This window comes from Eleutherodactylus coqui, chromosome 12 (assembly GCF_035609145.1).
Source record: "Eleutherodactylus coqui strain aEleCoq1 chromosome 12, aEleCoq1.hap1, whole genome shotgun sequence".
NCBI classification, from domain to species: domain Eukaryota; kingdom Metazoa; phylum Chordata; class Amphibia; order Anura; family Eleutherodactylidae; genus Eleutherodactylus; species Eleutherodactylus coqui.
In genome coordinates, this window is record NC_089848.1 from 50,858,676 (window position 1) to 50,873,065 (window position 14,390).

The 14,390-nt window shown below is 46.9% G+C and overlaps 2 protein-coding genes across 7 annotated transcripts in view; one reads left to right on the plus strand and one right to left on the minus strand.

Annotated features, from left to right (window-relative positions):
* The window catches only part of TOP2B (DNA topoisomerase II beta), a 63,914-nt gene extending 53,556 nt beyond the window's left edge, over positions 1-10,358 (plus strand). For 2 of the 3 annotated variants that reach the window (XM_066585509.1, XM_066585511.1), the window contains 5 exons: positions 2,577-2,693; positions 3,265-3,381; positions 4,770-4,895; positions 8,363-8,460; positions 9,821-10,358. In XM_066585509.1, coding sequence (XP_066441606.1) covers positions 2,577-2,693; positions 3,265-3,381; positions 4,770-4,895; positions 8,363-8,460; positions 9,821-9,982 — 620 coding nt within the window. In that variant the 3' untranslated portion in view covers positions 9,983-10,358. The remainder of the gene's footprint in view (positions 1-2,576; positions 2,694-3,264; positions 3,382-4,769; positions 4,896-8,362; positions 8,461-9,820) is intronic. The other variant, XM_066585510.1, reaches the window with a different exon arrangement.
* A 74-nt stretch (positions 10,359-10,432) lies between these two features.
* Positions 10,433-14,390, minus strand: part of RARB (retinoic acid receptor beta) — a 603,146-nt gene continuing 599,188 nt past the window's right edge. For all 4 annotated transcript variants that reach the window (XM_066585512.1, XM_066585514.1, XM_066585513.1 and 1 more), the window contains one exon: positions 10,433-12,086. In XM_066585512.1, the coding sequence (XP_066441609.1) occupies positions 11,899-12,086 (188 nt within the window). In that variant the 3' untranslated portion in view covers positions 10,433-11,898. The remainder of the gene's footprint in view (positions 12,087-14,390) is intronic.

The window sequence follows — 14,390 nt, forward strand, 5'->3', positions numbered from 1 at the left end:
TGGGGGACCTACCTGACCTCCTGGTGCGCCGTGACCTCCGGGGGGAGTCCTCGCTACTGCGGGACCTCCTCCTCTTGCGTGTCCTCCCTTGCGCGTATTCCGAGGAGGACGCGTCGGAGCTAAGCTCTAACCGGCGTAAAATTGCCGCAGAGGATGAGGCCAGGCCGGAAACGGCAGCAGCCAGGGACCTTGCCCATTGGGGCTCGGGCCCTGGCTCCACAGGGGCGGCGGGGGGCACCGGAGTCCCTGGGGGAGCGCGTGCCGTGGTGCACCCCGCACAGCGGGGGTCGGTTTGACCGTACGCAAATTTAACGCTGCATGTAGAGCAAGCGTAGTGCTTCACCCTCCCCTTGGCCGGGCTGGAACCCTCTGATCTGGGGTCAGACATGGTAACACAACACAATTTGCAACTGGTGGGTACCGTTTACAGGAATGCCTGCAGGGGGGGGAGGGGAGGGCGAGGGGAGAACACCGCAAAGTGCCGCCTTGGGCAAGGCTTACCCGGTCTGGCAGCTGTTTGTGCGGTTCCCCCGGTCCAGCTGGAGCCTCTGGTCCTGACGTTTGAATGTTGTCGGGAGTCGACGCGGGTACACACACACGACCTCGTAGCGTTGGTGACCCGGCAGGCGTTGTGGCAGGGACTTGCTGCGGCGTTGTCACTGCTGCTGGTGCCCGAGACAGGAGGTGCTGCTGCTGTCCGGATGCTTCTCCACAGCAGAGGGACCCTGCAGAGCCGGATGGCTGGACGGCTGCTGCTCAGAAGCGCTGCTGCCCCTCAGGCGGGCTGCCGCTCAGGCGGGCTGCTGCTCAGGCGGGCTGCTGCTCAGGAGGGCTGCTGCTCAGGCGGGTTGCTGCTCAGGAGGGCTGCTGCTCAGGCGGGCTGCTGCTCAGGAGGGCTGCTGCTCAGGAGGGCTGCTGCTCAGGAGGGCTGCTGCTGCGGGCTCGGGGAGCTGCACAGTGCCAGGCTCCGGCGTGCGTGTAGGCAAGCTGACACGCTGTGCTGCAGAGAGCGGCCATTCTTTTTCCTGGCTGCCCTTTTTAAGCTTGCCGCGCTCGGAGGGGGCGTGGCCTGGCCGGGAAGCGTCCCCGTGACCCGGAAGTGACGTCTTCCGGCCGTGACGACGGCGCTCCGCCCCCCGGAGCGCCGCGCCCGGAAGTGGCTTGCCGGCCGGCGCCTCGGCGTCCTGCCCTGCCCTGCCCCGCTCCGCTCCGCTTCTATCCCTGCCAAGGGAGAAACTGCCGCCGCTGCTGCTTCTCTGCCGTCCGAGAGTTGTGATGCCCAGGTAACCTGCGTCTTGTTGCCGCTGCCGCCGCTGCGAGGAGGGAGTCCCGAGTGATTATTTTCTGGTGTTGTTCTGGGGGCCACAGCCTGTCCACACGTCGACAGCTCCAGCAGTGCTGCCCCCTACGCGTCACCGTCAGACAGTGCGCTACTCCAGGGAGGGGGAGCCCTATGGCTGGCGGGTAACCGACTCGGATGCGCATTGCATGGTCGGGCCCCTTTTTCTTCTCTGGGTGAGACGCCGCAGTAGTGGTGGAGACACCCCCTGCCTGCGTCTCCCCCGGGAGGCCAGTAAAGCCAGGGAAAAGCCCCGACTCCCCGGATTCCCGCGAATAGCTTTTCCTACGTCTGCCTCCTAGCAGACACTAAGCTAAAGACTAATTAGCTGAGTGCCTGCAGGGGGGGATATAGCCAGCGGGGAGGAGCTAACACTTTTTTTGCTTAGTGTCGCCTCCTAGGGCAGTGGCTATATCCCATGGTCTAGGCTGTGGCCCCCAATGATACGGACGAGAAAGATTAGCTGCCCCCAGCCAAGTGTAACAAAGCACACATATCCCACCTCATTGGTAAATGGGATGATAATATGACGACTAGTCCAAGTGTTGCTCCCTGGGGAACACTACAAGGCTGTACAGGATCTCCAGCTTTGGACATGTCTGCTCTACTCATTCCAGCAGGAGGCACAACAACCTTTGTGTTATGGGATCAAGTTGTAGCAATATTAGGGCTGCCTCTCCGCCCGAGGCAGAATATCGCTAGCCATATTTCGCTGCGGGGGAGAACTGACAGGTCTCCACAGTGAGCCTATCTAATAGATAGGCTCATTGCAGAAAATCGCAGCATGCCATAATTTGAATCCCGCAAGCGTAGAATCGCTATGATTCTCTGCTCGTGGATTTAGGGGCTGCACTTTCCATTGCAACACTATGGAAAGCGTTCACTGCATTACCCGTGGACGGATTATCGCAGTGGATAACACAATGACCTATCGCCCGTGGACAGGCAGCCTAAGGATGGTTCCACACCTGCATTGGGGATTCCACTTTCCTGCTCTGTTCAGGGAGCAGAAAAGGCAATCCCTGCAGCTGAACGGCTCTGTCTCTGGATGGAATGGAACAGCGCCAGGTAGACCCCATTGAGGCCCGCCCCCACTTTCCGCCCAGCCACTCGGCTTTTGCAGCACTTTTTATTCTGGTATCTTAAGACGGATCTGTGACGGAACGGGAGGCTGGCTTTTACAAAGGGGAACAATCTATTTTATAAATATTGACATCCCAGTTTCTGTGTTTTTTAGATGACACCACAAAATATAACAGTGATGATGGTGAATCCTCCCCCCTGTACTCCTCACCGTTCTCCTACAAATCTTCAGAGAAAACAACCAGCAAATCATCTACTAAAAGAGATAAAGGTAATGTTTCCTACGGTAGGAAGATGGAGCATGAGTTACAATTAAGATCAAGAATACAATCCGAGGACAGTGGCAGGTGGGGAGTTAGACTGGGGCGGTAACCTGTCCAACCGTAACACAGGTGTCTAAGGTGAGCTCAGGGGGCAGAAACTTCCTGTGGAACAGAGGGGTCCTTCCTGCTCTGCTGTCTGTCTTCAGAGTGGGAGGATTATTAACAACACAGGACATCTATTTACGTCCTGTGCGTTTGAGGTTTGTATGGAGGGGGATCAGGAGCCTATTCCACTCGATACAAGTGGGTGTTGCATCTGCAGTGCCAACCCAAGCCGCAGTGCCAACCTAAGCCACAGTGCCAACCCAGGCTGCTCTGGTCAGCTTTTCTTCTTCCTGTGCTAAACGTAGTGACAGCGGCCTCGGGAATCACGATGGGGATATGAGTGTCGGGTTCCAGACGATCATCCGATAAGCTGTTGGTCATCAATAGAAAAAGTCCTGTAATACCCCTTTAAATTAAGGTCATTGCCGGATGGATTTTGATTTTCTTCTTTCTCTTCTACTTTTTGTTGATCAGAAGATGTTCCCAAATTCAACAGTGATGATGAGGATGATGAACCCTCCCCGCTCTACTCTTCAACATTTAGCTTCAAATCTACAGAAAAACCAGCAAGCAAACCGTCTACTAAGAAAGGTAATTTTTTTAATGCAGGGCTAAAATTATCGCTACTTAATTTGGATGCAAATAGAGATACAACTGAAAACCTAAAATCCGCAGGTCTGCTGTCCCAAAACGTTGCTAGGTCTTATTTTCGGTGGATGTCTTATTATACTTAACTAGCAGGCTCGGTCTGGGTTCCTCCCGCTGCTCTCCAGACCTCCGACGCGCTTCTTGCAGTCCTTGGCCGCCCACAGAAGATAACTTCCTGGTTACGAGATTCATAAATCCCACCTCCAGGAAGCGATGGCTCTGATTGGTTGTCGAGCTCTGCTCAGCCAATTAATTTAGCAATCGATGAACCAATGCGATGGCTGTGATTGGTTCATCCAGCACTGCATTGATTGGCTGTGCAGTGGATGAAGAATCAATCACAGCCTTCGCGTTGTGTAGCCGGGATTTATGAATTCGCTGAGTTGCAGCATTGATTGGCTAATTCATAAATCCACAATGAGATGGCTGGGATTGGTTCTTCGACCGCTGCTCAGCCAATCAATGCAGCGCTCGATTAACCAATCAAAGTCATTACTTCCTGGTTACGGAATAAACCCCGCCTCCAGGAAGCGATCTCCTGTGGTCAGCCAAGGACTGCAAGAAGCGTGTCGGGGGTCCGGAGAGCAGGGTGGTGAGGCCTAAACCAAGCCTGCTAGGTAATGTATTCCTTTTTTTTTCTTATATAATGAAGCTATGGCTTATTTTTGGGGTAGGTCTTATATTTCAAGTCTCTCCGAAAATCATGGTAGGGCTTATTTTTAGGGTATGTCTTATTTTCAGGGAAACCGGGTAGCTGGCCAGTTTTTGGGATAGGTGGGGATCCTACCAGTCAGACTCCTGTCGATGTATTGGTTTTCTCCCTTCCAGTGGGCCATCCTCTTAGCACAATACCTGTTTAAGAACTCATTCACATCAGCATTGAAGGTTCCGTTTGGCGTCTCAGTCGCTAATTTCTGTTAAAATCCGAGATGAAACAGCGTGCGGCATTGCTTCATTTGGGAAAATGCTGCAATAGAAGCCGGATGGACCCCATTAAGTCAATGGGCTTCGTTCCGTACCGTTCAGTTCTGCCAGGACAGATCTGTTCCAGCCAGTGATTTTGATTTCCTGCTCCTATGATGGAATCCATAACGCAGGTGTGAACGAGCCTTAAGGGCTTTAGCATCTACTGCTCTGACACAAAACTGAATGGGATCATGTAAGGTCAGGCTATGGTCTCTATGGTGAGAATTGGGTTGTTTTCCAAATGCCAATCTTTCAAGTGGAGAGTATTTTGTCCCTTTTGGAAATTTGACAAGAAAAATATTTTAAATGGATGCAAAATTTTCGAAAAACTTTTTACTCTTTTTTTTTTTTTTTTCCATTTGCAGCAAAAGCCTCTTCAGATGGAACCCCAAAACAAAAACGACCGCCAAAGCCAAAGAAGTCTGAAGTTTTTATAAATTCGGACTCTGATTTGGAGTTTGGAACCCCAAAGAAAACTACAACGCCCAAAGGTAAGCAGCTAAAGCTTCATCATCTTGATTTTATCTGAAGTTCAATCTCTAGCAAGGTTGGGTTTCTTGAAACTTACAAGGTCTGAGATTCGTGGCGTTCTTATTGTATTTTTGGGAGTTTGTGGTGGTATTTATATTTTTTTCTGAAGTTTTTCAAACATTCAAAATGTTGGTGATTTCCTGAATGCCAAAAAGACAACCAAACTGATGATTAGAGCCTGGGCTTTCCATTTAGAATAGTGATCTATAGTGATGAGAACGGACCTTGTGAAAATCCCTTGTTAGAGGGATCCGATCACTGGGTGTGATCCCTCGCAGGAAGGGGGCTGCAAAATAACTTGCCACATGCAGGTTTTGCCCTCTGGTCCCTCACAGATATTCACTGGAGTTGAAAATTAATCACCCAACAAACAGCTTTGCGTTTGAAGCTCTTATCTTTAAGAAACCGGAAGAGCCCTGATTGTGCAGATCCTTAGACGTGATCTGCACATTACTTGGGAGCTTGTGTGTAGTCTAGCCTTTGCAATCTCACCCACTACTTTGGCTTTGGTACAATGTTTTACAGACTGTGTAATCTAAATGAACCTAAAAATGAAATAGCGAGACTCTGGTGTCTCTTGTACCTCTGGGATACTGCAAGAGTAGAAACCAGAGTAGATACTCTCCCAGTATCCCAGAGACACCAGATTAAATACTCTCCCAGTATCCCAGAGGTACAAGAGACACCAGAGTAGATTCTCTCGCAGGGGTATGATGCATTCACTAGGATCCAGAGCTTGACAAAACCAGGGTTTGGAAACCACAGAAGGGAGGGAGAAAGCCTTTTAGGGTTTGTGCTCCCCAGTGGATGTATATAATCACATAAAGTTGTCTTCAGTTCTAACTTTGTGATTGAATTCCTGGATTTAGTCACTAAAAATAGAGTTCTATGTTTTTAACTAATCCGATACTCGTAAATGTAAGACCCCAATCACTTTGGTTTAAATCGGGAATGAATTCCAATGGATCACTGGAACCCAAATAATATTGAGATCTCTAACCCTCTGGAACATAACCCTACTCTTCCTCTAGTGTTGGTTCAAAGACATTAGTGTCTTTAGAATGGCCCAGATTAGTGCAGCTCGGAGCGGAGCGGGGCCCCATAGCCGTGCCGCCTGTTGGCTAGCAAATTTTACATTTAAACTGGAGAAATTGTGCATCGAAGAGAACCAAATCCTGACTGATGAAACCAACTTCTGACGCGCCAGCATCTGCATAGCAGGCTAAACATTTGGCTATTGATACCAGCCGCCTATCATGAGGGATATTGCTAGAGATGGACGCTACATCCTGGGTGACTGACAAATATGTGGGTGACTATTCTATATCCTGGAATAATTTATTCAGACTGCTGGAGTCACGGAAATATGGAGTTCAGCTACATCCTTCTGTAAATAATGGTCCACGTAGGTTACTAGTCACGGGATTAATGGAGGCCAGTCATCATCTCTGAGCCCCATAAGCTATGTCATAGGGCTAAAAGGTTAGGGAATGAGCGACCTGTATCTTGTGCCTACCAGGTCGCCCATTCCAGTGCTCTGCCTTCTGAACAGTCGCGTTGTGTGGGCACTGACCTCTTGGGGACCCAGTGAGTGTGAGACGAGCTCCCCAGACCCGTCTCATCACCATAATGTAGTTTGTGGAGCTTTATGGTTCTGTCAGGTTGCCCTTTAATCTCTGATAAAGGATTTTCTGTGCACGTTTGGTGGGTGGTAGTATAGCACTAATATCTTTGCTGTTAAGACGCAGATCTTGGTTGTCCTCCAGATTTACTATTTAAGTACAGAAGATTTGATGTCTTGAAACTTTCTGTGGGTTTGTATTTCCTGTTTATAAGGACCGCCTCTTGCCTTTTTTTTTCATGTGTGTCTGGATTTGAGCAAGGACCTTCTGCTCCAAACCACATTTTGTTGTGACTCTTCAGTGTACAATAAACCTGTATGTATGTTATATATTATATATCACAGTGCTGTGATTTAGGACAACTTGAGCTGAGTAAACGCCAACGATCAGGGAGCACAATCCTAGCTTTTCTTACTTCCTACTGATTAAGGCTTTAATATAGGAGCCTTCCTTCTGCATCCGCTGACTTATTTTTCCCGTTGGTCCCCCCCCCCTGTAAGTCTGGTCTTGTACAGGGACTTTGTTCTATGACTGTGAGACAATGTGCAGGAGGCCCTAAGGGATTTTTACTGCTGTGGAGTTTCTGCAGCACAAATTCCACAGCATTTTAGTGTCAAAATCCACATCATCAGTGCGGATTTTGGCTCTAAATTGGCTTTGTGTCCACGGCTCATTTCAGAAGATACCGCACTCCCTCTCCCTTGTTTGCGCTCTCGGCACTTTCTTCACCAGACACCCCGGTGGCCTCTAGTAAGCGCAGCACAGCTGGTCAGATGATGCAGAAGTGACCAGCGGCGTTGCGTGTAAACATACCCTTAGAGCGCATTCACATATCGCTGATATTCTGCAGATTTTCAGCTGTTTTTATCTTTTCATTTGAATTCAAACTGAAGAGGTGGAATCTGCTGCAGATCTGGACTAAAATCGGCAACATGTAAATAAATGTGCAGTTATGCTGGGACCACACGGGGGCAAACTTGCAGCATTGGAATGTCCACAGCGGGCGGATCACCAGTGGACAGCCTGCCTCTAAGCCCGCACCATTTGGTGTGGATTTAATGACATATCTCTGTTGCGGAATTCACCCCCTTATTAAGAGGTGAATTCCACAGCAGGAACAGCGATAAGATTAATATGCTGCAGAATTCAATTGCGCACCGCATGTCCGTTTCCACTCTGGTTTTATGTGGATTATTTCTGCAGTTTGTGGAGGAGATTTTCATAATCTCATCCACTTTGTTACTACTGTAAATGCCGCGGAATTTCTGAGCGGAGGGTCCGGACGGAAATTTCCTGGCAAACCCCCCCCCCCCCCCCCCCCCGTCTGGACCCACCGTAGGTTTTAAAAGTCTTGTCCAGCAAAACAGTTGGGCCTGATCAGACCGCAGGCATGGAGAGATCTAACTTCAGGTTGGACGGCACAGTTGCTGAGGCATCTACCTGATGCCGAGGGAGTATCGTTTGCCGATCCATGCCTTATAGAAATGTATCTATTTTCCGGGTAATGCGAGGAGTCGTAGCTGCAAAAAAAGCTTCGTCAGCAACCCCCCTTTACAGAGTATTGGAGCCGCACCAATGTTTGCAGGAATCATGTAGATGTTACCGGGTACATGACTGTTGGAATTAGATTTCTTTCTTCCCTATGGAAGTCGTCTTACATGTGTCAGACGGATATCGAGCTACTGCCGCTCTCTTACACATTGTCTCCCCCGGAGCTTTTTAATTAATGCAATTTCTATCTTGGAAATGAATTGTTACCAGCTGTATTGTGTCTAACGGGAAGCCTTGTACATCTTGTCTGTTAGCAAAAGGAAGGGGGAAGAAAAGAAAAACATCGGATTCTGAAAATGAAGGGGACTACAATCCTGGGAAGAAATCTGCATCCAAGTCCACATCCAGCAAGGTGAGGGCGGAGAGGTGTACGATGCCGTACGTGGGTTGTATTATCTTGTGTGGTCTGGACACTTGCAGGGATCTTGTTGTCCACCATCAGACACCTTTCTTACGTCTACATCATGACTTACTCCTGTGTGCTGAATGGATGGTTCGGTGCAGAAATGTATTCATTGCCATTATATCTAAAACGATGCAGTACGACACCAAATCTACGCACCGCATTCTTGTTATTCTGCCCCTAAATTTTAGGCTGACATCACAGGTGCGTTTTTTGTGGCAAAGAAAAAGAAATTGGTCTTTGGACTACATCAAAATCCAGGGAGACCTTGTTTTTACTTGCAGCCCCAACCTTCTTGCTTAGACCTCATTCTCATCCATTGTACTGCTTCATTATAGCGGTGCAGGATCCATCGTATGCTGGACATACACGGCCCAAACAGACCCCACAGACTAGAATTCATCAGGTTTCTGTCACATTTTACCAGACTAAATGTCTGACATTTTTTCTGGATTTTTAGACCGCTTTACAACACAGGCTCCTCCCAGAGCCCCCACCGATGTGTACAGGGCCTTACACTACTCCACTGACTGGTTACCACCTTCTTTTCTAGTATATGTTCAAACTTATGTGGCCATTACACCGATATGGGATGGTGGAACATTTCATTCCAAAATGATGCCTATTAATATGGAGTTTGGTCCTTCTTTCTATGAAATGTGATTCATCAGCCCAGTAGCCTCCCACTTTACAGCCGGCGATTAGGCATTGGGTATGGTCCTCTTGTATGCAACTGCTCAACCACTGGAGCCCATTTCCTGCAGATGCACAATTCTTGTGCTGATGCTACTTGTAGAGGCGGTTTGCAACTTTGTAGTGAGTGATACGACAGAGAATAGATGGCTTATGCGCCATGTGCTTCAGTTCATGGTGACTCTTCTCTGGAAGTTTGCAAGGTCTACCGCTGTGTAACTGAGCTGCTGTTACTCCTGGTTTTCTCCACCTTGCATAAAAATTGACTGGTGCAGATCAGAAGTTTCAAGAATTGACTTGTAGCAACCCAGTTTAAAGTCACTAGGCTCTTCAGAACAACCAATACTATCAATGTGTATCTATGGAGACAACATGGCTGTGAGCTTGATTTAATGTCCCAGTATGACTGAAAACTTTGAACTTAGGAGAGGTCGAGGACCTTCTCCTGGCTTCATGCTTACATCACAGTAGTTCTTACTCCCCCCACATTGGTTATGGACCACTCTTACTTGTGGAAGAACCTCAGGTTGCTCTTTCCGTATGTTCTCACAGGTGGTTGTCTTGCCTGTGGTTTTCCTGCCATCTGACCTTCTTTTAATTTTGCTTTCCCCCACAGAAGTCTAAAAAATCTGTGTTTGACAATGATTCCGACACGGACATCTTCCCACCAGAAGTGAATTCTGGAAGCGCAACACGGCAGCGACCCGGCCGGGCCAGGAAAGAAGTGAAATATTTTGCAGAGTCTGACGATGAAGAAGATGATTTTGCTATGTATTAGTTATGTGCCCGAGGAGCACCCAAATGTTTTCCAACAAAAGTATCTTGTGTAGTCCTTTTGTCCCTCCTGTTGCAGACTTTTGTACATTGTCTTATTTTATGTGATAATGTATTTGATGTTTTTTATTATTGTGTAGGCATTTTAACATTTGTTGTTACACATACAGTTTTCTGCTCTTTTTTACTCATGAAATGTCATGTACTCGTCCCAATTTGCCTTGTAGAAATGTTTTAGACTACCGTGCTCGCGCACATATTTTAATTGTCCTGATGAAATACAGCGGGGGAGGAAAAAAAAAAAGAACAAAAAAAAAAACCCCACGGCAACCTGCTTTTTAAAATGAAGACAAAAACATTAAAAAAAATGGATATCTTAACTTCTGTGGTCCGTTCTATCAAGTGTAAAGATGAACTGTGAAAGATTTAAAATAAATATATTTTATTCTTTGCCAGGAGACTCCATGGAAAAAGGTAAACAGTATATGAACATAGAAAGCATCGTTAAACAATCTCAATGTACAAACTGAGCCAGTGAAGAATACATCACAGACTTGCTAAAATATCCCCCCAAAATTTCTACTAGTGCTTTAAATGAGACCTAGTAACACTTTTCAACGTGTTATCGTCTACGGCGGTATCACAGTCACTGTGAACCAGATTACAACAATGAAATGGGTGGGCTTATTAAGTGTTTCTTGGAAGGATGGGGCCGACGCAATTGACTAGATTGTGCCAGTTGAATGGGAGCGCCGCGGTCATGTACGTTACATCTCTCGCTTTGTACGTCTCTGTAGTGTCGAGTATTCTACTAGATGAATTGTAGCATATAAAACAGCTGAGAATACCTGCAGCTGCCGCTAGTGTCGAAGGATAGCAGCTCCTAGCATGCTCAAGTAGTCCCATATGGTCTTTCAGCTTGGAGACTCTCATATATAACCTCACCCTTTTTGAGTTATAGTGAGTTGTGCACAGGAGAGATGTATTCTGGGAAATTAAAAAAAGGGGGGGAGCCTTTTATGCAAATACCCACTCATAAGTAGTGAACCACACACAAACAGTTCTCTAATGGCTTGTGAACAGAAACATGAAAGAAAAAAAAAAAGGAAAACAGACAAAAACATTGTAACACTGGAAAAAAAGTGCCTTTGAGGCTACAATTACTGCAGTAATGCACCTGTAAAATATCGTCCACCGAAACAATCACATCTGTTTTATCCACCTTCTTAAAGTGACACTGACAACTTTTACAATAAAATGTCTTCTAACGGAACAGGCAGTTACTCAGATACAAAACTGGCTTCAGATAATGTAGTGAATGTTCTTCCACGACTTCCTCCGACGCGGCGGAGGAGGGGAAATAGACGCAATGCAGTTGAGGGCATGTTATGACATATATGACAGTCTTATGTTCCTTACATGGACACGTACAACAGTCCATTTGCTTGCTTTGTGTTTTTTTTTGTTTTTTTTTTACTTTTTTTTTTGTTTTGTTTTTACCATGTCTTGAACATTTTATGTATGCAAGACAGAAGAAAAGCACCGAACATCCAGCAGAAAGAACAGTAAATTATGTACAAAGTCTTCAAAGATCATGCAATCTGATGATCGGAAGAGAAAATAGAAGTCGCTTTATTTCTTGTTCTGTAAAATGGCTGCTTTTCGTATTTTTATTGTTTTTCTTCTTCTATTTGTAAGAGTCCAGCAAAGTGTTTTTCTTAAGAATGTAAACAGCAAAAGTATTTTTTAGCTTTTGTAGAAATGGAAACCAGCTTGGTCTGTTCTTGCTGAGGAATCTGAACACGTTTTGGATCTGTAGATTCAGCAACGAGGGGGGTGGGGTTGGGGGGGAGATGTTCCTTGTTGAATGTCATCCCTGTGTGCATATTGTGTTGGGAATGTCTGGTGAGGAGTCGGGCCTCATTGCACCTGCGCACATTTGCTGACCCGCTCTTCCTCTGGATTAGCTGAGATGCTGCGACTGTGCTCCGGTGCGTTCTCGCTCGGACTGGATGCCTCGTGGCCTTCCGAGTTCTCCAGCATTTCCTGAATTAAGGGCGGCATTGATCCCGGGATTTCCAGCTTCAATGTGATAACACGTTCTGCACCTAAACGGATAGAAAACAGGAATATTTAGCTACGTATACTAGATTAATGTGCAGCTTTTTGAGTACAGGAACCAATGTGCTGCTACGAATGGCAGAAATGATATTCCAGGTACAACTGAGACGTCCTGTTGCATGTGACACTTCTAGATCATTAGAATGCCTAGATCTGCAAAATGCATTGAAATGGTTGCGCACATTGGGCAATTTAGGGTGTGTTCACATGCAGCCAATCCGCCCCTTCAATTTGAATTAAATTGCAGGTTTGCACCAAAATCTGAAGTAAATCAGTGATGTGTGAACGCACCCTTAAAGAAAACTATCCCCTACCATGGAGCGACCGAGTATTAAGACCAGGTCCAGATGTCGTGTGTTTGCAGCGGATTCTACATAGCAAATCCACTGCAACAAATGGTTGGGGGCTTTCAAAACCCAATCTGCATTTAGCAGAACTAATCTGCACAGAAATTGGAGGATTTTGTGTATTTTCAAATCTGCCGGAATGCCCAATTTTGTGCAGCCAATTTTCAGAGATTTCACTCTTGGCGAATCCCTGGCAAAATCCACAGATTTGGCACAGATTCGGACTTAAACGTGTTGTCCGGTTACTGGATAGCATGCCCCCTGTGCCGGCCAGCCGATATACGCTCGTGTGTATAAGCCCCAAGAGCGGGGTAATGGCTCCAAATGTGTTGGATCTGCTTTATCTGTACAGCAATATGCCTTTGACTTCTGATGGTTTAACGCTTTACAGCCGGACCGTGCGGGCTGCTCTACTCGCTTGGCTATTTGCACATTCTGCATATTAGCGCTTTTCATTGGGGCTAATTCGTGCGCAGATTCCATATCAATAAGTGAAAGTCATTTAATTTGGCAAAGACACCAGTGTAACATTTGGTGGAGGACGGGCTGCTTCAGATTCTGTATTGGGACCGAGAAGCTTCAAGTTACTCTTTAGTTTCTGTAAACAAGCATTCAAAACCCGCGCCGACCGCAATGTGGCCAAACAGCAGTTGCCCCCCGTGGGCGTTACCTTACAACAACTATTTCTGTAGTCCATTATATTTTCTTCCAACAAGTGCTGGCCACAACTATTCAGGATGCAGTTTATACAAAAATCTGTACTTTTGTTTAAAGGGGTTGTCAAGTTGGAAACTATTGATGTCCTATTCTATAGGATAGGTCATCAATTGTAGATCAGCGGGGGTTTCCTGCACTGTACCCCGTATGATCAGCTCTTTGCCAGATTGGTGTATTTATGCACGGAGCTGATTTCTGCAGAAAGCAGATGGCTCCGTTTCCACTGCAGTGGCAAGGTTTGGTATTGCTGGCAAAGTTTGATTTGAAGTGAATGAGAACTTGGAGTGCAATTCCAAGCATCACCACTGCAGTGAGAACGGCGCTATCTGCTTCATGTGGAAATCAGCTCCATGCATAAGCACACCCACCCGATCAGTAAACAGCGGATCGACAGAAATCCCAGACAGCAGACCCTCACTGATTTAGTATTGATATTAGAAAAAAGAGCTTAGCAGCAGCACATCATTGAACCCAAACCGAGTAGGACTGGCAGCATAAATGGGTGCAAAGATAGTTGGAATCTTTATTCTTCACCCTTTTTCTTTTGGATCTGATTCAGTATTGATGACGTTGCTGCCGGCTTGTCTTTAGATAGTTTACAACTGGACAACCCCTTTTAAATTGTATCAAGTGGTTGTATATGGCATAATCATCCCATATAAGAGGTCACCAAGGAGTTCTGTCATCCTATAAAAAGCACAAAGCAGCACGTGCCAGTGTACTTCTACCGGTCACAGAGCTCCACAGTGAGCTGAACTGCTGCAGAACCTCCACGTGGCGAGTAGTGGCAAGATTCGTCTCCACCATTGACTGACACAAGATAACTGAATGTTGAGCTATATATTATGTTATTTCTCAGGAGCGACTATACAGAACTGCACAAGACACCACAGGTCTGGGAAAACCTCATTTTATAGAGGAGTCCCTTCATGTCAGTCAACCAGTGATTGTTACAAGAGAAGAAGAATCTAGCAAAGGTGATCTGTGGCCGCCTGCTTCTGCAGGGAGAGATAAGTAGCGTCTGGGTAAGGACGGTTTCACATCTGCATTGGAACCTCCTTACAGCACTTCTGTCGAAAAGCTGCCTAGCTGGGCGGAAAATGGGCGAGCCCCATAATAGTCAATAGGGTCTGCCTGGTGCTGCTCAGTTCCATCCAGAGACGGAACAGTTTAGCCGCGGGGATTCCCATTTAACGAAGCAGGAAAGTGGAATCCCCGCTGCAGATG